Below are 26,346 nucleotides of genomic sequence, written 5' to 3'. Positions count from 1 at the left end.
TGGGTAGTGAGGGGTATCTTCCTAACAGGGATACAGGTCATTAAAAAGCTTGCCAGAGGGTCATTTAGTTTAGCACTCTGTCAAAGACTAAAAAAATGTTTAGGCTCGAGCATGGCTTTAATGCTGCTTATATTTTTGTAACAATATTTGGCATTTCCAATTGACTATAAGGATTTAAACATGAAGCATTTTTTCTACAATTTTGTCTTTACACAGGGATTTGGTGATGAAATTTATGAATATGAAATATCTAGACAGAAGTTGTTAATTATTTAAACATAAGATATGTGAATTGAGAGATGATATTTTATTGCACATCCCATTTTGTCTTTGAAATACTGCTGTAAACTTTGTAACTGAAGCTTGGTGATTAGGTGTTAAGATAAAATGAAACCTTGGGTATGAATTATTGCTGATAATTTATAAATACATTATCTCATACTTGCAGCATCATGAATCATGACAGAGAAAATTTGCAGAAGGAAATATAGCTTTGGAAATTTAAATTTATAGATAAAATTAGGAGCTGTTTTATAGTATTTGCTCCTCATTTTCTTTTGCTGTCTTTCTGCTAGGACCATGGTATCCTAAAAATCTGACAATCATCAAAATATCTTCATCGAGTTTAGCTTTAAAATGGGATCCGCCGGCAGACTCATTTGATCAACGTTTGTGCGGCTTTAAGCTAACAGTCATTGATGTAAAAGAAGACATATTTTTGACCTTAATGGAAGCAAAGAACAGAACTTCAACTACTATTACAAATCTAAGACCATATCACAAGTACAAGATTTTCATACAAACTGTAGGAGAAAGTGGGGTATTGAGCTCAGTGGAAAATATTATGTCACTGGTGACAGGTACACTTTCCATGTTGTATAATAATTTAGAAATATTCTGCTTGATACAGATAAGAAGTATCTTAAGTCCTGAATTTTTTTTTACCATATTTCTCTTAAAGACTAAATTTATCCAAAACTGTTATTTAATTGTCGCTAGAACAATGGCCTGTAAAAAGGGAATGTGTAGTTTTTTCTTTTTTTGCTATGTAAAAAAAGGTTAGTTCGATATAATGACTATTAATATATATTAATATTTAAACAATCCTTTTTATGTATAGTTTTTAATTTTATGTGCACAAAGTAAACATTTGTAATAATAGCTCAATAGATATGCTTTCAGAAGATGTGGCGGAGGGGGGGGGGGAGTTCGGATGTGAGACAATGCTCACGCTGGAGTAGGCGAGCCACCGTCTGAGCCCCCGCTGCCGCTCGATGTGTACAGTAAGCCGTGCTGAAGGAAGATGGCGTCCGGCCGTCTCAATGCATAGCAGTCAGGAGTCCTGTGCTGCTGGCCCCTGGGCTTTCTGACTCCCCTCCCACCTCTACAGATGCCTGGGCTTCCTGACTCCCTTCCTGCCTCCACCAGTGAAAGCCGTGACAGAATGAGAGCCTTTTGACGACTCTTCCTTCAATGAACTGGTGTTTCATGACTAGTAAGCCTGCTTTTAGGGAGATCTAAGAGAAGGCTAACCGAGGGAGTTTATTGGAGGAGGGATATCATCAGGAGGTCCCTTGAGCCATCCTAGCATATTACTCTCCAATGACCAATAACAGAGGGGCTTTCAGCTGGGAGGACCAGTGGCCTGGGTACAACGAAGCCAAAAAGAACTGGAGATTACCCCTAGGGGGGACCTAAAGCGCAAAATGGAGTTCTTAAAGAAGGGAGCTTAGTCTCAGCAGCGGAAGGAGACACTAGCTTCGAAGAAGCTCAAGCAAGTATGCCTCTCATTAAAGAAGCTTTAGACAGCGGGGTTGCTGTCTAAAATGGAAACATCTTTGAAAACAGATATAGCTGCAGTTTGGGCAGACACTGGACAGGTACTTGGCCGAGTGAAGGAGACGGAGGGGAGACTAGATGTACATGATCGATTATTGGAGGAAATTTGTAAACAGATGAAGTCATTGCAGAGAGTTAATAGATCCCTACTATATAAATTAAAGCATCAATAGAATCGAAGTGGGAGGAAAAATGTGTGAATTAACCTACCGGAGAAGCATGGGGAGGAAGATTTGATAATAGTAATGCATGGTCTCTTTAATCCTCTGCTGGGAAAGGAGCCCCCAGAAATTCTAAAAATTGACAGAGTGCATAGGGTCAAAGCCAGCCTGGGGATGCCCCAAGAGATGTGATTGTGAGGTTTCATTATGTAGAGGAAAAGACGATAATTATGGAAAAGGCCCGGAATTCAGTTGGGATTACTTTTGAAGGAGCGAATCTACAGTTATATGCCGATCTTTCAGCTGAAACTTTGGCAAGAAGGAGACTCCTTAAACCACTGACAGAGAAAATGCGGGCTTCTAACATCTCATATCACTAGGGTTTCCTGGCCTGCCTCAAAAGGAAAAAAGACGGCCGCACTGCGGTTTTGAGATTCCCTGAAGATCTGAGAGAATTTTGTAGCAAGTTGAATCTATCACCTCCACCCCTTCTGGGATGGGAAGAGATCCTAGATACACCAATGATGTTAAGGGAGGAACGGTGGTCTTGGGTAGAGGGGGCCAAGGGGACATGGGAGGGGAGAGTAGGTAAATGAGGGAGAGAAAGGAGGGAAGAATGGGAAGAAGAAAGAGGGAATACAATGACATTTGTTGTTAAGAGACTCATGTAGATCCTCCTCTTTGACTTTTTGCTAAGCTCCTTCCTTTTTTTTTTCCTCTATAGGTGGGACTCAGTAGGGGGGCTGGCATAGGGAGAGAAGACTTTGTTTCGAGCCACACACTGTGAGTGGCGATTGGATTTGATAGGGGCACTGTGTTTACACTAAAGGAGCAGCTGCCAGATTCTGAGGGGAGGCTTTTGTTCATCAAGGGTAGACTATTTGACATGGAGTGTACCTTTGCAAACATTTACTCCCCTAATAGAGAGCCAAATAAGTTCCTGAGGGAAATTTTGAAAACACTGATGATATTTAAAGAAGGGGGGCTTATTGTAGCAGGAGACTTTAATATGGGATTGGACCTGCATATGGTTTAATTGATGGATTTTTCCCATCTCCCACTACAAAAGCAGAATGAAATTAGGAGATTACTGGGGGAGTATCAGTTGGTGGTTGCTTGGAAGATTACATATTGGGAACTCAAAGACTACACTTGCTACTCCTCAGTACCCGGGTTTTACTCAAGGGTTTTTGTATTTAAATAGAACATCAACTATTAGCATCCCTTAAAGATATGACTATTAAGACCATCACACTCTCTGATCATGCTCCAGTAGCATTTCAGTTCGATGTCAGTGGCACCCAGAGAAATGGCCTGGAAACTGAATGACTCACTTATTCAGGAACCTAAGGTATTCACGAAGGTAGAGCAGGAGCTGGAGCTGGGGAGTTTTTTTGCTATTAATGACATATCAGAAATCTCACGAGCCACCCTTTGGAAGTCGCATAAGGCTTATATAAGGGGATATTAATAGGCATTGGGACACAAAAAAGAGGGAAAAGAAGGAGAAGATGAACCATCTATTTAGGGAGATCCATATGCAGGAACAACGGACTAGACCCAAAGGTGTCCCAGAGAAGAGAGAGTTAATTGAGAAGAGAGGGGAACTAGCGGCACATATGGAACAAGAGACAAAAAGCACATTTCATAAAGTCATGAAAGAAAAATACCAATGGGGGAATAAACCTGGGAAATGGCTGGCAAAAGCAATAAGGGAGCAAAAAAAATGCATCCTATATCCCCAAAATTAAAAATGAGAAAGGGGAAATAGTGCACTCTTTCCCAGAAATTGCTGGGGTATTCCATTTATACTATAGTCAGCTTTATAATGTTAGACAGAAAGAGGAGGTTGGGGAGAGGAAAGGAAGATCTGGCCATGCGGGAATATCTGTGGGAGCTTGACCTCCCAAGGATACCCAGAGATGAGTTAGAAGATCTAGAGTTCCCGATCACACATGAAGAGGTGGGTAGGGCAATAAAGAATATGGCCCTGGGGAAGAGCCTGGGTCTTGATGGATACTCGATTCTGTATTATAATAGGTTCCCAAAAATTCTAGTTCCCAAATTATGCAAATACTTCAACACATTGGGAAAAGGGGAGAATATAAGAGAGGAGTCCTTGCTTGCTTATAAAACCCTTATTCTGAAGGAGGGGAGAGACTCTGTGGCACCGACGAGTTATAGACCAATTTCTCTTTTAAATACAGATATAAAAATTTTCGCTAATAAAATAGCAGAAAGGTTAAAACCTTTATTGCCAAGATGGATCCATAATGATCAAGTCGGTTTTGTGACTGGTCGGGAGGGGAGGGACAACTGCCTTAAGTCACTACTCTTGGTCCATGAAGTGAAAAAGAAGGCGGCCTTGGCCGTATTACTGTTGATAGATGCCGAAAAGGCCTTCGACAGGGTCGATTGGCGCTTCATGTTAGAAACTTTGAGATATCTAGGTATTGGTCATAGGATGATACGATGGATCTCTGCCTTTTATTATCACCCAACAGCAAGAATAAGAGTAAATGGCAGTTTGTCCCCCTCCTTCGAACTATTCAATGGGACCAGGCAAGGGTGCCCCCCTTTCCTCAATGTTGTTTGTTTTAGCCCTAGAACCTCTGTTAGCAGCAATTCATAAAAATGCAGATATTAGAGGGGTGCGAGTGTGCGATAGGGAGTATAAGGTGGCTGCATATGCGGATAATGTACTTTTTTTTTTATCTCTAACCCTAGGCTAACATTACTGATAGTGCTAGAGGAACTGGGGAGATATGGGAAGTTGTCAAACTTTAAAACTAATATAGCTGATGAACAGCAGACAATACAGCCTAAATTCTCCTTTGTATGGTGTAGCGAGGAAGTGGGATACTTGGGAACTAAATTAACTACATCTTTAGCGACTTTGTATAAGGCCAATTATGTTCCAATGCTTATTAGGGTGAAGGAACAGTTGAGCTCCCTGAGACATAGACCCCTCCCATGGCTGGGCAGAATAAATGTATTAAAAATAAACATTCTCCCCAAGCTCATATATATATTCCAAATGGTCCCAATCATCCTTCCCCATGCTTATTTCAGGAAATTGAGAGCAATGATACTAAAATACATATGTGTACATAAACATCCCAGAATTTCTTATGCAGTATTAGCAGAGGCTTAGCGCGAATAGCAGATTGGATGCATAATAAGGAAGTCAAGAGTTGGGTGAAGATTGAGTGTTTACAAAGCAGGGTAGATTTGGGAAAGATGGTTTGGGTTCCACGGGCACATCATATTTCCCTAACAGCACAAGTTCACTGACTAGGAACACTTTAAGGATATGGAATAGTCTGTGTAGATCATTTCATTGGGATTATAATGCACCTTTGATTTCACTAATAGACACAAATTATTTTAAACCAGGAAGAGGATTATTTATATTTTGTTAGATGGGCAAAAAACGAGGTGATACAGTTACAGGATGTAATGGTGGGAAATAGCACATCTTCTGAAAAAACACAAAAATGGGCAAACATGCCACTTGATAAATTGAGATATACACAATTATAGCACTTTGTGCACTCTCTGCCGCAGCCTCTGCGGGGGAAGGATAATATGAGACCAATGGAGAAATTGTTTTGTTCTTCAGCATGTTTTAAGCATAGCAAATCTAAAATATATAAGATTCTGCTAAGGGAAGTAAAACCTGTATACCCGCCATATTTAGGGAAATGGGAGCAGGAATTAGGACCTCTCAGGGATGAGGAAAAGAGGGGGAAAGTTTTGAGACTAGCTTGTTACTCATTGGTTGATGTAAGAACAACAGAGATGTGCTATAAGCTTTTTGCTAGGTGGTATGTCACCCCACAGAGGAAGCGAAGGTTTGGCGTGGAGATATCCCCAACTTGTTGGAGGGGATGTGAAGCCCCTGGGACCTTCGCGCATCTGTGGTGGGAGTGCACAAAGATACAAGTTTATTGGGAGGGGTTCACTAAGATAATTCACCAGATCACAGGAGATTATATCTAGGTTGAACCTTGGAGCTGTTTGGTTCACAGCACAGAGAAAATGGTGATTAAATATAAGAATACATTAGTGCCTCACTTATTGAATGTAGCCGGATGCTGGATTCTGGCGATTGCCAGAAGTTCAGAGTATGAGGGATTGGGCTGTAAAGGTGGAATGGGTGAGATCCATGGAGGAAATGATGTTTGCAGCAGAGGATTCCCTCGAGAAATATCTCGATATCTGGGGGATTGGTTGAAGTTCAAAAAATCTGAGAGATATATGAAGATGCTTGGTGTTTGAGATTAACAACTGAGACAGTTTAAGGAACAGAAATACCTGGGCCCGAGAGGACAGGTTCAGAGCTAGGAGGCATGATGTAAAAGAGAAAGTGAGCCTGGTAGGGAGTCAGGGAGCAGGAGGATAGAACAGGAGGGGATCTGGCTTTTCCTTTTTTTTTTTCTCCCTTTTTTTTTTCCTTCTCTTTTGGGTGTGTGTGTGTGTGTGGGGGGGGGGGGGGTTATTATTATAGAAACCTTATATGAAGTGCTTCTATTGTATTGTTAAACTTGTGTAACGATTTGATTTTTTCTAAATCCTTTTTTAAAAATCTGAATAAAAATGTTAATATACAAAAAAAGATGTGCTTTCAGAAATTTCACTTTATGTTCACTATGTTTTACCATTCTTTGATTACCTACATTGGTTTGAGGTGATAACATGAATGTTTCCATGCTGCAATCATACCAGTAAGGACAAAACTATCTCCTTTAGATTTAGGTAAGACTAACTTGCCTAAGCCAACATTATCGCCTCCATTGTCAAACAGGGTGATCCTAAGAAAAGATCTTGCCCTCAGTACTCCTTAGAATTTGAGGAGCTAGATTCTGTTGTATGATCTTGGCATTTACCAAGAATGGAAATATCAATTTTGGATGTTTTCTTTTTTCTTTTGTTTTTGAATAAACCTTTTATGAGGAGTAATAATCTATTGCATCCATCTCCCCCCTTCCATCTAGAAAGATACTCCTTTCAGAACAGTCCAACAGTTCCATACAATGGTACCCTCAGAATCCTTACCAGTCCTTTCAGTATGCCTACTCTCAGAGTCCCTGTCTGGAATTCCAATGGTGCTCACAGAATCCCTGTCAGGATTTTCAATGGTATTTTCAGTAATGCTGCAAGGACTTCCAGAGTTCCCAGAAACAACACTGGACATGTCCCCTAGTCAACAGAGTATATAAGCTCCAGCCCTTAGAAGTGGCTGGTGCTTTCTCTTATCACCAGATACCTGAAAGTTTAAGTGCTATAATACTTGCATGCCAGTTGCCGGTTTGTTACTGACCTAGATTGACTTGACTACTCTTGCGTAATGCCTGTCTAGACCTCTGCTCAGAGCTGACTACAGTTTTGATTACTGCCTGCCTAGACTTCTTTTCAGACCTGACAACTCTCATGCCTGCCCCTTTCCATGACTACTCTCTTCTCTGTATCGCTTTGAACAGTCTCTGTGCTGTAGCTTCTCTGTTTTAGCCACCTCTTGGTGGGGCAATCTGGAGAGCTGTGACCTGATATCAGTTTGTAGCACAGTAGACTGGCCAATTTCCATCATCAGGAGTGCTGGTTTCCTGCCTCGGTGTACCTGCGTCACCTACCAAGGGGTGCCATGACATAACAGCAATACATAGGAACAAGTATGCAATCAACCTGCTTGCATACAAGTTGAAAGGTTGTTTAGGTTTGACCTCATATTATATGGTTTTGGTAAATTTAAAGGAAAATTATACATGAAAACTGTATAATGTATGGCCTTACCTATATTTATAGTTGTGTCTGTCTAGTTGCTGGTATGAAATATCATGTGCTATGTGCCATGAATCCAGGAGAAAACACTTTTCAAAATATGAATATGTACAGTAACTTGTTTAACTACTTCCCACCTGCCCAAATGACGGCGGAGAGGTGCTGCTCTATCATGTAACGGTGCCCAGTTTAGCAGCGGTGATCGCAGGTGCACCGTGTTCCTGGGACACGGTGCGACCCTATCTCGACAAAGAGCCGCGACTGCTTACTCATGTCTGATCATAACTGATCACATGTAAACAAGGAAATGCAGTTGATCAGCTTTTCTTCTCTCACATTAACAGAGTGTGAAGTGAGGAACGCTGATAAGCAGCATTTCCTTACAGGGAAGACTTGTAAAGGTACTCAGGGCACTGATCATCAGTGCTCTGATTACAATGCAGCCCCAACAGTGCCCATGAGTGTTGCCACTCTGTGGCCATCAGTGACACCTATCGTTGCCCATCAGTGCCACCTATCAGTGCCCATAAGTTATGCCAATCAGTTCTGCCTTTCAGTGCCTATTAGTGCCTGCCCATCAGTGCCGCCCATCAGTGCTGCCCATCAGTTCCCATCAGTGCCACCTATCATTGCCCATAAGTGCCGCAGATCAGTGCCCATCAGTGCTGCCTATCAGTGCCCATCAGTTTCGCGTATCAGTGCTCATCAGTGCTGCATATTAGTGCCTCCTCATCAGTACCACCCCATTAGTACCCTTCAGTGCCACCTCATCAGTGCCCATCTGTGCCACCTCATCAGTGCCTATCAGTATGGCCTATCAGTGCCCATCAGTGTAGCCTCATCAGCGCACATCAGTGTCGAAGAAAATGTACTTATTTTAAAAATTTGCTAACACAAACTAGGAAAAACGTTTTGTTTTTTCAAAATATTTGGCCTTTTTTGTTTTTTTTGGCAAGAAATAAAAAACCCAGCGGTGATTAAATACCATAAAAAGAAAGCTCTATTTGTGGTGTGAAGAAAATTAATTTGGGTACAGTGTTGTATGACCGCTCAATTGTCATTCAAAGTGCGACAGCACTGATAGCTGAAAATTGGCCTGGGCAGGAAGGGGGTGAAGTGCCCAGTATTGAAGTAGTTAAAAATATTTTTCTTGTGTTGCAAACATATAAAAATAACTCATTCTATCTACTGTTTTTCTTTTAGAGATTAGTCCACCTCAAAGAGTCTTCATTAATCCAAATGATGTACAGGAGGATACAGTGGTTGTCCACTGGCAACCTCCACATGAAACCCATTTGGTCTGCATCGAGGTTAAACCTATTACAAATAGTTCTGAACTAATATCATATTTTGTGCATGATAACAACAGTTTTGTCATTGAATCATTAATGCCCGGAATGACTTATGAAATAGGACTCTCCGCAGTTATAAATGGAAATAGGAGTGAAAGGATCACCATTCAGCAAACATTACGTAGGTATTTTTTTTGCTGATGTATCTCTTGATGTCATGATTAGATAACAGTCAGAAGGTAGAAAGTATATTTTTATTTTCGAAATTCTCATGTGTATTTGATTATATAGCTATTTATTTATTATAGGTACAGGTATATCTCCAGCAACTTATGCAGTTCTTTACATATATATTGTACATTCACATCAGTCCCTGACCTCAAGCAGCATTGCAATCTAGGGTTCCACTCTAACATTCATACCTAGACAGGAGCTAAGTAACCTACCATCATGTCTTTAGAGTGTGGGAGGAAACCAGAGTACCCGGAGGAAACCCACACAGACACAGATAGAACATGCAAACACCGGGTAGGTAGTGCTGTGGTTTGGATTCAAACCGGCGACCCTAGTGCTGCCAGGCAAAAGTGGTAACCACTTAGACACTGTGCTGCCTAGTTAAAGGGTTAGTGCATCTTCTCAGAAAAAATTAAGGTGAACTAACACCCTTTCTACCCCCCTGGGGCCCGCTGTACTTACCTCCGTTGGTGATGGGCTGCCAGTGCGCACGCAGCCGGTATCTAGGGATTTGAAATCCCTGCTCTTTTTACCCTACTTTCTGTAGGACTTCCCCGATGGATAAAAGCAATTGTAATTGGTCAAAGCAGTCCCATGTCAGCACCAATCAGAGAAGAAGGGGAAAAACTGCTAGGTGTGGGCACTGACAACTCATGGAGGTAAGTACAATGGGGAAAAGGGGAGGGTGTGGGGGGGAGGGTGTTAGTTTACCTTTTCATTGTTTACACTTTAAAGCCCAACCTAAGTCACAGAAATAGATATTCAGTTAAATATTTTACTAATATTCTCCATTTTCATTGTCTTACCTCTACTTTCTCGCTGTGTAGGGTATATATGGTGAACAAGAATGAGTAATAAAAACCCAGGAAAATTGCTTCATTCTTTTTTGTCTTGCTTGAAAGTAAGTTTTATTGTGAAGATGCGTATTACACAAAGTGCTTAATCAATCCCTACAACTATTAACTTTTTGCGAAACGCGTCAAGCTTTCTCCCTTGGTGTCTGTTTTTCTGTGCATGCCTGTAGATCTTCACAATAAATCTTGCAGTTAAGCAAGATAAACAAGAGAATGAAGCAATTGCATTTTACTGGAATTTTGTTGAACATACCAGGACCAGGCAAAGTGTGAAATCTGTGATCGTTGAAGTGTGACAGATACATTTGTACCTGACAGATACCTGGTTAGAGACACCTTTCTCTTCCTTAGCACTATAAGCTATGTAAGGATATGTGTGATGAGGGGTATGCCCATTACCCATCTATATCAGCATAGAATAATGCGGAGTGAGGGCATGAAGTGCATTTCCAATAAGAGAAAAGGGTATTTTAAGGTATTTCAACGCAAACATTTAACATCATAAATCAGTACTTGATTATAAAGAGGTCTAAGATTTATTTGGGCTTTAATATACATGATAAATACAGTATATTGATGTTTTCTGCGCCAAAAATTACGCCATCTGAAAACACAGATTTTTTTTATTTTATTGCTAAATGTATGTGTATTTTTTAAATTGATGACTAATTTTTACAGGGCCTAAACCAGTGACGCTCGTGGTCCCATATGAACAGAGCACACATGCGGTGATTTTGTTTGTCCAGGTGCAAGCTGTGGGAGTATTTGATGGACTATTTATATTGAGCACCAATGACCCTAGGAGAAATATGTCTTTTCCACCTTTATATCATGGTACTTACACAATTGATCAACTCACTCCAGGCATGCAATATGAGTTTCAAGTCTATACTAAAAGCAAGAATATGCTAAGTACTCCATACAGAGTGCCTTCTGTCAGAACCTGTAAGTACAACTAGTACATTTTAGCACCTGAACCTACCTGAAATTGTAATTAAAAATTCTGGATATTTTATTGACCTTGCCATAAGTTTTTGCTGCATTTATTCTGCAAACATATAACAATTTATTTATTTATTTTTTAGTTTAATGTTTTGCTATGTAGAAAACTTAACTCTGGGGCAACAAATATTATCTAGATACAAGTAACATTTGTATTCTTATTTTAATCGTGGTGTGCTTTGTCTGTTTCAATCAATACATTGCCTCTTTTACTTCCCCCAAGGAAGGTAAGGAAATATATGAGAATTTCTGGTTATTATGGGCAGAACAATCCTACTTTAGTTTAAGTGTGCAAGGGAATTTTCCCTTAGCTTAGTGGATGTGGTGAAATGTAAAAAAACCACAAAACAATAAAACTTTTTGCTTGCGCAACATTGGAGGATGAAAGTCAGCAGAGCATTACTTCCTTCACCGAGCTAGGGGAAAAAGTTAAAATTCCCTTGCAATTTGAAGAGGCTATTTGCCTATAGTGTGCCAACCCCCATGTTTCATAAAATATATTAAAAATATATTTCCATTTTAATTGGTAATTTCATTTATTGTAGGTTTGGCAAGTCCATCTAACGTACGTGAAGGTGAAGTCACAGACACATCTATTCAAGTGATTTGGGACAGAGCAGAAGGAGGTTTTCAGCAGTATGAAATAATCTGTATGAACTGCTCAGAAACAATTATGGTAAGTGGAAATGGTACTATATCCAGGCTTAAAGTACAATTCCATGAAACCTCTAACTCCTAGAACCTATTCATAGAAACCTGGGTGAAAAAGATGTTTATATTTACCTATTTTCAGGCCACTCTGTTCATGATCATGTGATCAGCATCTCTGTTCTTAGTAGCAGTGGCTTCAGGGGAGAAGAGGGAGCACTGACAAAGGATGGGCCATTAAAGCCTATGGGTGATATCACCACTTCAGGTTTTACCAGCCATTGTAAAATGCTCTCTCCTCTCCCCTGCAGCTGGCTTCTGGCTGACACAAGGGAGATTATATTACTGGACCAGGGCGGCATGAAAATAGGTAAGTAAATGCATCTTTCTTACACGGGTTAGCAGGGATTCCCCGAGACCAGAAATTTATTTCAAGGGTTCCTCTGTGTTGAAAAGGTTGAGAAAGGCTGCTCTAATGTGACAAAAAAAAAAAAAAATAAGATTCTTGTTACTACAACATTTTAGTGCAGGTGAAGGAGATTGACATTCAGCTGTCCTCACACAGCTGTCCCTGGTGGAATTCTTATTCTGGAAGCACATGCCAGCTGGTTTTGGGTAGAATAGTATTGGTTACCTAATTATTCCTACACATTTTGGCCATAGTAAATGGATCTGTTAATAATTACACTTTTTCAATTAATTTATACGGAAATGGACACATTTGTTGATACCCTCACTGCTCATTGAAACAATGTTTCATTCCTCCTGAAAAGTGATGACATTAAAAGCAATTGTCTCATATGTACTAGCATGCCTTTGTAGAGTAAAGCAAAAAAAAAGTGTAAAAATAATTTTAATATTGATTACATATTCTAAAATGGTTTAGTTAGTGCCTCTAGAAAATATTATAAATAATTGAATCCTAGTGATTCTTTACACTTATTGTTTTCTGAAATTAGTATCACATGTATCCTCAATCTTGTCAGCCTAGTTTCAGTCATTTAGCCTATATAAATAAAGAAAAGTGACAATTTGCTGTTTGGTATCATCATGTGCAGAGAGCTGTCCAAGGAGATCAGTAAAATAGGTATACACCAGCATGTCAAAGGTAAAGACTGTTAGGCCATCTGTGAATACAGTTGAAAATAGCCTCTCTGGACAGTGCCTAAAAATAAAAACCGAACCCAGATTAAACAGAAAGATAGTGAAAATGTAGACAAAAAGCCAAGGAGCATTTCCAAAGAGAGACAAGCTAAACTCTAAAATCAAGGTACATCAGTGTCTTATTGCACCATCCATCCCTTTTTGAGTGACAGTGGGCTCAAAGGAAGAGGAATGCCAGAACTGAATTTGCTAAAAAGCATATTAACCAGCCAAAATGTTTCTGGGAGAATGTTCTTTGGACAGATGACATAAAATTACTTTGAAATAGGTAGCAGGTTCAAGTATGTTTTGTGGCTGATTTGCTGCGTTTGACAAGAAGTGTCATGAGGGAACTCTCAATATTATTAAGGAATTCTGGAGTAAAATGTACTGCCCAGTGACAGAAATTTCTAAATCAATTGCAGTCATTTTCCAACAGGATAATGACCCAAAAGACACAGCTAAAAGTACACAAGAGTGGCTAAATTGTTGGACTATTCTGGAGTGGCCTTATATGAGTTGTGATCTGAACTCTATCAAACATCTCGTTCAAAGCACTCAAGAATGGCTTAGAAATAAACATTGGCCTATTCTGCAGTGGCCTTCTAACATCTGGCTTAAAGCACTCAAGAATGGCTTAGAACTAAACATTTGACTATTCTGGAGTGGCCTTCTATGACCTCCTGAAATAAATCCTTTAGAACATGTATAGAAAGAGGGGATATGTGCAGTCTGGAGAGCACACCCTTCAAACTTGAGGCAGCTAGAGCAGTTTTCTGAACAACTAGTTGGCAGGTGCAGATGTCTTATTGAGAGCTACAGAAATCACTTGTTTACAAAGATTGCCTCTAAATGTTGCGCAAAAAATATTAGGTTAAGGGACCCTTCATTTTTGTCCATGCCATTTATATTTGTTTTATTTTTTATAATATTCTGCTAAAAAAAATCAAAAGCAAGGCCAGATTTCTTAGTAAATATGGAAAAAACAATGATGGATGCCCGTTTTGGCAGTTTCAAGTTATTTTAGAGAAAATTGTGGGTCCTAGGTCAATCTCATAAGACCTTTTTAATGTAAAAATATAATAAAAAGCTATTGATCCATGAATATGTGTTACTGTAGTACATCTGACAAAAAAAACGTACAGATAATTTCATAACAAATCCTATTGTGACTAAGGGTCAATAAAAAACATTGTGGTCCCTTCGATACATAATGCCCTTGGTCACCAAAGATTTTTAGGCTAGAAACATAACAACTCAGTGGACAGAATTTACAGACACAAATTACTGTATTAAATCTGATTGAGGAATTAAAGTGTAGTAACATTTACTTTAGTAAACTTGCACTTGATTGCACTAGCAGGCACCTTTGGATGCAGAATCCCAAAAATTTAAGGCATTCTATTGTGCAAGTATTAACTACAGCTAAGACGTAGTGGGTTTGACTTTCTGTCTTTCATGTCTCATTATTGGGCCCATCACTGTAATAGGCATCCCTACTATTCAACAGCAATATATGGGAAGGGGCTCCAATACTTTTGCCATGTGTGCTGTCCTATTCATCCAGCATCATATTTTGATTTATTTTGCTTGGGTCAGTCAGTTGTGAAGACTGGCTGCTCACATTTTCCAGTTTATGTGCGTATCCTAACATTTAATTCCACAATTCCACCATAGATAGCTGTGTGGGAACAGCCAAAAGTTATCTCCACTACCTGCACTACAAATATTCATTTTGAATAACAAAAAATCAATTAACATTTTGTAGAATGTTTTTAAATGTTTTACTTTATACCATAATGTAGCACTTTAGTTTTTTTATACATTAAAATTGTTTGAGTTTCTGAGCACTCTTCAGATGAATGCTTTTTAACATATACTATATTATGCTCTCTTTGAAATACATGTGCTGCTTCCCAATTTCAGGTTCAAAAAGTCACGCAAGAAAAGGCCATGTTTGCACAACTAATACCTGGAACAATTTATTCTTTCCAAGTTTCTACAGAAAAAGAGCTGTTTAGAGACAGTCTACCTGTTACAGTAAAAATTCAAACATGTAAGTAGTTTATATTTATTGTTGATCCTCTTTTCATAGCATTGGCATGATTATACAAGTAAGTAATTTTTAATATTAGTATATTAATGATAATAATATTGTTATTTAATAATAATAGTAATAATAATAAAAATAATAATAAGATATATTATACAACTTATATACAGTATAAGTCTGTGCGGATTTTATGTCTGTGTAAACCCATTTTCATAATTTCTGCTCCTCTAACACATGCAATTAGCATTGGTGTCCCACTAACAAAGTTAGGCTTCATAGCCACACAAGATTAGCCAGGTCTAGGGGTGGAAAGACCTACAGAGTTTGCACAATCTTTGTCAGTATGCCTAACCTACAACTAGAAAAGTAGGGCAAACTTGAGGCCTTCTTTGCTAGCAATGCTGTCTAAAGTATATAGACCCATTGCAGGCATGGACATTGGCAGAACTTTTCTCGGGGGGGGGGGGGGGGAGTCATTTTAAGGTCACCCATGCCCCACCCTGTTTCACAATGTCATGAAGGGGAGGAGCTTAGTCATTATCACATAAAGCCCATTGTTTGATTAGCAATTTCTAATATGTTTTTATGTTTACACTATTGAGGAAAGATATAAGAGATGGACAGATGTGTTGATAGATAGAAAAACATGCATACCAGTTTGGCAACTATATAGGACTTACAGGCCCATATATGCTAGGTGCTGAACCCCACCCCTTTTTGACATGGATCTTGGCTCTGTGCACTTCTAGCACAGATGAGAAGTGGAAGATATTATTCTGATGTCCAAACCTCTTTATGCCCTTCTTGGGGTAGAGCTGTCTCAGCCTAGTTGCATAGTATAATCCATAAGAGTTCAGGGTATTGCAAAGACTAAGATTTATCTATCTATCTATCTATCTATCTATCTATCTATCTATCTATCTATCTATCTATCTATCTATCTATCTATCTATCTATCTATCTATCTATCTATCTATCTATCTATCTATCTATCTATCTATCATCAACATCAACAGTGGATCAATGTTAGATAGATAGATAGATAGATAGATAGATAGATAGATAGATAGATAGATAGATAGATAGATAGATAGATAGATAGATAGATAGATAGATAGATAGATAGATAGATAGATAGATAGGAGACAGTGGGATCAACATAAGTAGGCAGAGAAATAGAGAAGTGAAGCAAGATGAATAATACTGTAGCTATAGCGACAGCTATTATGACAGAAAGAGATACTAGTGGAAAAGACAGATGAGCGGATGAACAAACAGAGCTTTTTCCTTATAACTTAGACTGACCAAAACCAAAACTAGTTTCCCTAAACTGCTAAACAAATTAATTGAACTGAACAACTTTTGCAGATAGATCACTGACCACCAATACAAGAGATATGAGCAGGAAAGGTGCTTTGTAACTTGATGGAAGCACATTCTCTTTAAATAGTGTTTTTTTTTTCCCTTTCTTTTTATTCCATATGTTACCAGTGCAAATGGCCATTTGGCGAACAGGGCAAATATCATCTGAAATATTTCTGCAAATGTGCAAAATGGTTTAAAAGGGCAATCACATAAAATGATTGCCAAACCATAGTTTGTTCACATGCAGTCCTTCTGATAAAGTTTCTTCACTAACTCTTAAAAAAAAAAAAAAAAGCTTTTGAAAAAGGCAGATAAGATGAGATCAAGTACACCCCCTCCACTTGCACCCCATAGGTTCATTTAGGTGCCTTTATATTGGTCACAGAGGCACCCAAATTGCATTGCAAAATGCTAAGAAGAAAGTCTGAACTCTGACTGGGAGTAGACGGTCACTGCCGCCGCTGGTGTGTCCCGACTCTCTCTTCCAGGCTTCTCTCCTCCATGGGCCGCAGCTCCGCCCCTCCTGACTGATGTCAGCAGGGAATCCCCCTGCAGCTGTGGGAAGGAGAGAGGACACAGAGAGAGGAGGGAGCTGGCGGATCACTTGGAGCGGCGGCGATCAGCGCACAGAGGTTGGCATTCCAGGCATTCCGGGGGGGGGGGGGCATTTGCCCCCCCCGATGCCCCCCCTTGCGGACACCCATGATTGCAGGTGAACTGTAAGTACACAATACACTATTCTAATAACAAAAATTGTGCAGGGAGTTAAACAATGAGGACCTGGTATTATTATACTACTGAAGGAACCTTTTATTATTAATGAGAATGCTTTACTGATCGTTAGCAACTCTCACAGATGGCTCACAAAGACTCTTAGATTACTTGCGTATTATTGCACACCATTCTTCTCCCATGGTGAGTGTTCTGTAGACTGTAGAGCTGCAATTATTTACCATTGTCAATCCCATAATTAATTGCTGTATTCAAATGCGCAGCTTAAAAGCTCAAATGCATGCAAATCCCTTACCACACAAAAATCACTATGCAAAACACTAGCAGCAAAAAATAAAAATACCAAGAAACAAAACAAAACAAAATACAAAAAAAAAAAAGACTAAAAAGTATTTGATATAGAGAAATATATTGTTTTAGCAGGATCACTTAGATTTAGACCTAGACTATCTAAACAGAGAGATTCTGCAGATATAGCGGTATGAATGAAGTTTCACGTACCATATAATTAATATTTTTCTTTGCTGTGGTCCACTATAACAGCCAAGGGCAACTGAGGTGGAATTGAATGTACATAAATATCAGAAAAATTTATCTGGAATATCAAACAATTATGATGCCCAAAACTTCTGTGAGGCCCACATGTCATCACAGGCCAGTCGAAGTAGGTCAGTATGCACTTCAACCATGATATACATGAGGACCAAGTGCAACAACTGATTTTCCTATTGACAATGTAGGATTGGCAGACCATACATTGAGCTTAAAATGAGAATTGAGTGTATTAATATTTGCCAAAATAGACAAGTAAGAACTTGTGGATGCAAGTGTCATGTCTGGAAACCTGGACTTTCAGTAAAGAGCTAGCTTACTTATACACATATTCATTTTTGTCTGATTCTTCACAGATGCTCAGTGCTGTGGTATAACATTTCTATATACTCCTAAATGTTTTTCTTAACATTTTATAAGTCTGATAGTGACATTTTATACATTTCCTCATAAAGCTGTGATAGGTGCTGACTTTGTTGGAAACTAATGTTTCTTTCTACCTTTATCCTTGAAGATCTTTTGATTTTTTAACACTAAAATAATATGATCAGGTTTTCATGTTCTTATCTCTTTTTCTTTACCAAGCTCCAAGCATAGTTGGCAGTATCAGCTTTTTTGTGACTACAGACTCAGTAAATGTCACTTGGCAAGTATGTGGACAGTTTGACGGATATACTATTTCCTTAACATCTGAAACTATCAACATAACAGAAACTGTGCAACAATCTAAAAGGTATTTTTTTAAGTCTTTATTTTTTGTGGCAAGTATGATGTTGTACATTGTTCATTTAAGCACACTATCAAGCTTATTCATAAATAGAGCAAAGTGCTATTGGCATAGTGAGACATTCAATAGCAGTTAAACAGGCTTCATTAAATCAACCTAAAACCCAACTGACCCTAAGCTACCACTTCACTGATAGCAACCACCTTGACCCCTTTAAGCCTAGCATTCCCTTCGCCTGCAGCTGCCCCCCTAAAACTCAGTGATGATTTATTATCTTATTTTATGCAGCAGTTCCGTTAATCAGTATTTATTCACTTTTTGATAATTGCGCACAGGTTATCTCATCCACAGACCAAATATAGAAAAATCTCAGCCACCACACACCATACAAGCCCAGTGTGTAGTAAGTGGTAGCAGCCTCAGTCTAACTTCTTTCAGGCCACACTCCCCGACATGTTTAGTCTTGGAGGCTTAGTCATGGAGGTAACTCCACTGGATGGAGTTAGGCTGAAGCTGCTATACCTTATTACATTCTGGGCTTGTATGGTGTGCAGTGGCTGAGATTTTTCTCTATTTGTTCTGTGGATTACATAGAGTCAAGGCAAACTCTTAGCCTGACTTGCACCCTCAGTGGAACACAACAAATAGGCACATACAGACCCCAAAGTTGGTTCAGGTTCACAGAGGGTATTTCATGTTATTAAGATTAATTACCTGCTAAAAACAATGGCTACTACTCCATATCCATACTCTTAGACCTTTTTGCTACCTCTGAAACAGTTGATAATCCTCTCCTCTCCTGCTCTTTGTTGGTTCTTCTCCTACTTACAGTATCTCTCTGCATCTTCAGTGTCACCTACAACTCCCTCCTCTCCTCTTCCTCTTTCTGTAGGGGTATCTTATGTGCTCAGACCCATTCCATTTTCTTTCTTCAAATACGTCCTGGGTCAGTTGATAGCCTACCACAGATTTCAATACTATCTCTATATTGACAACACCCAAATCTATCTCTCTATTTCTCTGCTCAACCTGTTACTTTTACACAGGCTATCCCCCCTTCAGTTTATCATTAATGCTGCTAGACTTATCAACCTTACCAACCACTAATTGTCTGAGACCCCTCACTAAAAATCCCTCCACTTGCTGAACAAACACAATTCAAAATACTAACAACAACATACAAAGCCATCCACAACAGCCCCAACTATTTCACCAAACTCATCTCAAAAGAACATCCAAACTGTCCTCTTTGATCTTCTGAAGCACTCTCTAGCTCCCTTGTCACCTCCTTCCATGTTTACCAGGATTTCTTCAGAGCCTCTCCCATCCTCTGGAACTCCCTACCCCAATCTGTCCAGCTATCTTCTACTCTGTCCGCCGTTATAGGATCCCTAAAAACCCATCTGTTCGGGAAATCCTAACCCATTTCAACCTAAACAGTCCTTTTACTTCTTTTACTCTCTTAATTAGCTCCTTCCACAGTTATTAACTTTTGTATCACTTGCCCCTCCCTTTTAGATTGTAAGCTATCAGGAGCAGAACCCTTTTGACCCTCTTGTACTGCATTGCTTTGTAATTGTAGTTTCCTTTTTTTTTTTTTTTTTTGTGAAGTGTGCACAAACTGTTGGCACTATATGAATCCTGTATTATAATATTAATAATAATAAAACAAAAATCAAACCAACTGTAATGTACCTGGTTAGAGGCTTAAATGATTAAGTCACTTAAAAAACAAGTAATAAATGCACATTATGTGAAGGTAAACAAATGGGCATTTGTTTTTTTTTCTTCTTTTCTTAGGCACCTTGAAACCATTTCACCCGGGATCAGCAGGTCACGGGTGCAATGTCAGGCCCCTGCAGACTGCTAGCACAGTTGTCTGCCCATACCTCCTGTATGAGCAGACACTTCCTGAAGTCCAAGTAGTTCAATAAACTACAAGAGCACTCCCCAGCGCCCTTGAAGTTAATTGAGAACTATAAGCCGTCTGTCGCAGTGGCCACAGTACTTAATTCACAGATAATCAGTGGAATCAAAGTCTGCAAACAAGTCAAGGCCACTACCAGGAATCAGACAGAGGACAATCCAAAGGAAGGCTGAGTCACTAACAGGAAATCAGGATAAGCACAAGATGAGGATACACAGGATTGGGTTTGATGGACTAGCTGAAGATCATCCAGCAAGTTTCTAGCATTTGCATTGGTGCACGCACACTTCTGCTCAGGATGACGTTCTGGTCACAATACAGTAATATATTGTGACTACTGTTGTGACGTAGGCTCATTGTTATTATTTGTTTTAACCACTTTAGCCCCAGAGGATTTGGCTGCTCAATGACCAGGCCCTATTTTTGCGTTTTGGCACTGCGTGACTTTAACAGACAATTGCGCGGTCATGCGATGCTGTACCCAAACAAAATTGATGTCCTTTTTTCCCACAAACAGAACGTTCTTTTGGTGGTATTTGATCACCTATGCGATTTTTATTTTTTGCGCTATAAACAAAAAAAGAGCAACGATTTTGAAAAAATAACAATATTTTTCACATTCTTTTATATGAAATTCTCAAAAAAAATGTAAAAATCTAATTTTTTTAACATTTTAGGCCAATTTGTTTTCTGCCACATATTTTTGGTAAAAAAATCACAATAAGCGTATTTTAATTGGTTTTCGCAAAAGTTATTGCATTTACTAACTACGGGAAAGATTTATGTAATTTTTATAATTTTTTTTTAACTAGTAATGGCGGCGATTTGCGATTTTTTTTGCGGGACTGCGACATTGCAGCGGACAGATCGGACCCCTAACTGACATTTATGACACTTTTTTTTACACTAATCAGTGCTATAAATACGCACTATTACTGTAAAAATGACACTTTCAGGGAAGGGGTTAACATTACTGGTGATCAAGGGGTTAAGTGTGACCCTAGGGGCGTGATTCAGGGGGCTGTGGCTGTCAGGGGGTGTGGCTTGTGAGATCATCACAGAGACATGCGATCCTATATAGCAGGATCAGATAGCCTCTGTGATAATCTAAGGGAGAATGACAGACGGCTGTGTTTACATCAGCCGTCTGTCTTTCTCTCTCAGCTGCGGGAGATCGCGAGTGGCCGGTCACACGCGATGGCTCCCTGGCTGACGAGCGGGGGCGGGAGTGCTCCGCCAGAGGAGCACGCTTGCCCCCTAGAGTCTCCTAAGCGAGTGACGTAGTACTACCTCACTTTGCCCAGGAGTAAAACTGCGACGGGCGGTGGGTATGTGGTTAATAATAATAATAATATAAAAAAATAATATATATATATATATACTATACAAGTTAGAGTTATAGTGTTTCATTTAAAAAAAAAATCTGTTATTTTAATTCTATCATTAGGGATATGATCTTATCATTTATGTAATATGCTCTTATCATTTATGTAGAGACTGTAGAGACATTTATGTAGAGACTGTAGAGACATTTATGTAGAAACTGATGGTCAATGGGAGCACTTTGTGGATTGTCTTTACTTTTAAATGGTCAGACTAATCAATAGCGATATTCAGGTGTTTTGTTAATACCAGATTATGCATTGTATACACATAAAAAAATGAAGCTGGAAGTTTGGTTCATTATAAAAAAGTAAATTCCTGCACCAGCCTTTTTTTCCTGCTAAAGTTGTTGTGAATACACGATTTTAGCTTGTAATTATTTTTGACAGTGAGTATTCATAATTAAAGTGGATGTAAACCTGATTCATGACATTTGACCTGGGTCCTGTGGCTTTCTCCTGCTCCGTTCTTCTGTTATCAGCATGATAACTTCTGACAAGTTCTCTGTAAACTAAGATAAAACCAGGCTAAAATTTGTGTGGGGGTGGCTGCTATAAATAGATTAGCAGAGAGCTGGTTTAATCAAAGCACACCTCTTCATGTTTCTGCCTATTTGGAGAGGGAGTGTGTGCCTTTCCTCCAATCATTGGTCTCACAATGTATGGCCAAACTTCCCTCCCACAGGTGAATCAGGAGCAGAAAATTCTAACAGGACGTGCACTTTCTAAACATTCTAGAAAGCTGAAGACAGAACATTTACAAGTAAAACTTATGTAGGAGGATTTGTATAATCTCTGTGTATCATCTGAGGCTGTTCACTTCACTGCGTATATGTAAGGGTGTAAATTCACTTTAAGTAAAAAATTGGTAAATAGAAGCTCCACCTAAAGCAGAACAATTAATTACTTTTCATATATTGAAAAAGAGTAATATGACAACGAGAAAGAGAGAGGGAAATAGAAAAAGAGGAAGGAAGGGAGGGAGGGAGAAAGGGAGGGAGGAAGGAGGGAAGGAAGGAAGGAAGGAAGGAAGGAGTGAGGGAAGGAAGGAAGGAAGGAAGGAAGGAAGGAAGGAAGGAAGGAAGGAAGGAAGGAAGGAGGGAGGGAGGGAGGGAAGGAAGGAAGGAAGGAAGGAAGGAAGGAAGGAAGGAAGGAAGGAAGGAAGGAAGGAAGGAAGGAAGGAAGGAAGGGCAATCAATTGAAATTGCTTTATTGTTTTGTAGTTTATAATCAGCTACTTATATTTGCACTTGTAGGTGGCATCATTTTAACAGTCTCTTGCCAGGAGTTGACTACAACATTAGCATTTTCTCAACCTCTGGATTAAAGAAAAGTTCTCCAGCTGTTTTAAGTTTTGTTACAGGTAATTAAAGACACAAACGAACTGTCATCAGCGTGCAATAATCCAACTTTGTCCTCATGTTTAATGAAAATAACATTTGCTTTGCAGTCCCTGAACCGCCTTCCTCTCTGCAGATCCTTGGGCAAGAGGAGCGTACTATTTACTTGTCTTGGGAACCTCCACAAGGTGGACATGACATGTTTCAAGTAAGCCATTCATTTTTATGTAAATCAGTTTTTGTATTTTTTTTCCTATTGCACTAGATATTATGTATAAGTGAGAAAAAACGTATGTACCTCATTTGAATTACAATACATTTTCAAAATGTGGGGAGTGGACATTCACATTTTATTTAAATAAATACTAGCAAAGCTCATAATGTCAATTGTATGTAGTTTTTGTATAGAATGTTATATTGATACACATTGTTTTTTCCCACAGCTTATATGTTCAAAAATGGAGATAAAAAGGAGACTCAAAGATAGTCACAAGGGGACCCACAGGTATAGGAAAATTAAATAACATCACAAATCAGTTGGAACACAAAAATATGACCTTCACCTCACCATATAAAATAGACAACGTTTCAGTTGAAAAACCAGGATGGGGCAGCTGCGCATGCGTTATCCTCCACATTCACACAAAAAAACAGCATTCATAAACCCTAATAGGCAGTCCTTTTGCAGGTATAGAGAAAACCTCAGGTAATTGCATATACTGCTGATAGTGAGTCATGTGAGGGCACCGTGAATACAGGCAATGGATGCAAGTAACTTTTACGGTCCCCCCTAATGCTGGCAATAATGGAGCATAAAGATCCGCTCTGGCCGACTTGCAGACTGTGGGTTGCTAATTCCAAGCAAAATGTATGTAGCCTGAATGTAGCATTAGGTATGGGGGAGGTGTACTGCAAATAAGTCCCAGCAGATATAAAAGATGAATGTCTTACCACTGACCGGATACCTCAACTCCGTCGCTACTCCTGGTACGGCTCCTGACTGCATAGATAGACTGCTATGTCAAGTTGAAAGTTCTGCTGTATCGATTCAATCACCACCATAGCCAGCTGAGTGGGTGTGTATCCGTCATGTCCCATCCAATTGGTAAAGGTAAATGATGACGTTACTCTGATGCGTTTCATTGGCCAATCACCAACTTCTTCAGAATCTTTGTTTGGGGGGTAATTTATTGACATCAATGACATTAGAGGTAGGCCAGTCCCGGATATTATGGAATTAATTAATTAATTGGATGGGACATGACGGATACACACCCACTCAGCTGGCTATGGTGGTGATCGAACCGATACAGCAGAACTTTCAACTTGACATAGCAGTCTATCTATGCACTCAGGAGCCGTACCAGGAGTAGCGACAGGGTGAGGCATCCGGTCAGTGGTGAGACATTCATCTTTTATATCTGCTGGGACTTATTTGCAGTACACTTCCCCCATACCTAACCCTACATTCAGGCTACATACATTTTTCTTGGAATTAGCAACCCACAGCCTGCAAGTCGGCCAGTGCGGATCTTCATGCTCCATTATTGCCAGCATTAGGGTGGACCGTCATAGCTATTTGCATCCGTTGCTTATATCCACGGTGCCCTCACATGACTCACTATCACCAGTATATGCAATTACCTGAGGTTTTCTCTATACCTGCAAAGGACTGGTTATTAGGGTTTATGAATGCTGGTTGTTTGTGTGAAGGTGGAGGGTAGCGCATGGGCAGCTGCCCCATCCTGGTATTTTAATTGACAATGTTGTCTATTTTGTATGGTGAGGTGAAGGTCATATTTTTGTGATCCAATTTATTTGTGATGTTATTTAATAAAGCCTTTTCCCTATACCTGTGTGTCCCCTTGTGACTATCTTGGAGTCTCCTTTTTATCTCCATTTTTGTGTATATTTTTGAGTCACGGAACTGCACCAACTTGTCCATTGTTTGGCGTTGGTGATAAGGTGCACGGAAGGTGATGGAAATACAATACTACTCTATGTTATTTCCTTTATACTGTGGTAGATCTGGTGGAGAAACCCCCCCTTCTTTTATAGGATTCAGTCTTATATGTTGTTTTCTTTATCTTAATCAAATATACCTACAGTACAGTACATTGTTTGTTGATGTTGGAAATGCAAAATAAAGGTAACTAACAAAACATTTTGGTATACTAAAACCATAGTAAACCATGCACTGATTAACCATGGACAGATTACTTGTCTAATTCTAGAAAAGATGAGTGCTACATTCATGGTATCATAACAATTATTGCGATATCATGGCTTTTCCTGTGACCTATGTAGCACTACTCCCAGAGGAGCCACTTAAGTATGATTGGTTCTGTACTCTGCCTCTCAACCCCAAGAACAATCTCAACCCCTCTGGCACAACTGGCAATAGTGTAATTGCAAACACCAATGAAAACACCTACGTTATGATAAAAAAAAAAAATGTCTTTACTATAAGATTTCTGTGTAAAAGTAACAGACAGCAACAGTATATTCTTGAATTAATTAGCTGAAGAGCAATAACTGAGATCAGGAGCAATATAACTCAATATATTATATCAGGCTGCTTTCAGGGGATTCCAGCTATAAATAACCCCAAAAGCAGAGGAAAACACTTCAATAAACAAATCACAAGATGGGAACTTTATACTGGCTTTGTTACCTCTAATTAAATTAGCTCTATGAGTCCAAGCAGGAGGAGAGCAGAAGAATCACTTTCTCTTATGGTCTTGGAAGAATGATGAGGCCTTGTATCTTTGGCTAGCCACTTTAGTTGGTGCACTTCGAACTCCTACTTGGAAAAGTATAACTGTTCTATGCTGACAGTATCCAGATAGCAAGGAAGACACTGTAACTGCCTAACAGGGATTTTAATGAGACCCAGGTGCTGGCAAGTGAGGGCAAAGTGAAGTACCTCTGTCTCTGTGTCCATGTTTCCTGCAAATGGGCAAGTGCCCTCTCACTAATCCTTAGATTAAGGTCCAAACCGAATGTCCTAGAACAGGCAGGCTCTTCTGGTAACCCAACTGGTCCCCTTACCCTGGAATGATTCACGCCGTCGGTGCAGGTGCGCCTGGATATGCACCTGGAATCCCCCTCTCTCAGGCTGGATGTCTCCAACTGGCCGTGGATGCCTGGAACAAGGTGGTGGACTGACCCGGGAGGCAACACCTCTCCCATGGGTCCAGGCTCTTCTCCTGCCTCGTGGTGACTCCCTTCTTCTCAGCAGACAAAAGGGGTGTCCATGATACTTACCTTGCCAGAGAATCCTGGGATCTGTAGTCCTGTCCCCATACAAGGCT

The 26,346-nt window shown here is 39.6% G+C and overlaps 1 protein-coding gene across 3 annotated transcripts in view; it reads left to right on the top strand.

The window, feature by feature from the left end:
• Positions 1–26,346, top strand: part of PTPRQ (protein tyrosine phosphatase receptor type Q) — a 451,882-nt gene that overhangs the window by 21,809 nt on the left and 403,727 nt on the right. For all 3 annotated transcript variants that reach the window (XM_082257134.1, XM_082257133.1, XM_082257132.1), the window contains exons 9-16: positions 576–860; positions 8,985–9,254; positions 10,840–11,106; positions 11,709–11,839; positions 14,881–15,010; positions 18,242–18,389; positions 22,949–23,055; positions 23,143–23,240. In XM_082257134.1, the coding sequence (XP_082113260.1) occupies positions 576–860; positions 8,985–9,254; positions 10,840–11,106; positions 11,709–11,839; positions 14,881–15,010; positions 18,242–18,389; positions 22,949–23,055; positions 23,143–23,240 (1,436 nt within the window). The remainder of the gene's footprint in view (positions 1–575; positions 861–8,984; positions 9,255–10,839; positions 11,107–11,708; positions 11,840–14,880; positions 15,011–18,241; positions 18,390–22,948; positions 23,056–23,142; positions 23,241–26,346) is intronic.

This window comes from Pelophylax lessonae (assembly GCF_965119305.1).
Source record: "Pelophylax lessonae genome assembly, chromosome: 4".
NCBI lineage: Eukaryota > Metazoa > Chordata > Amphibia > Anura > Ranidae > Pelophylax > Pelophylax lessonae.
This window is presented reverse-complemented; position numbering and strand designations above follow the sequence as displayed.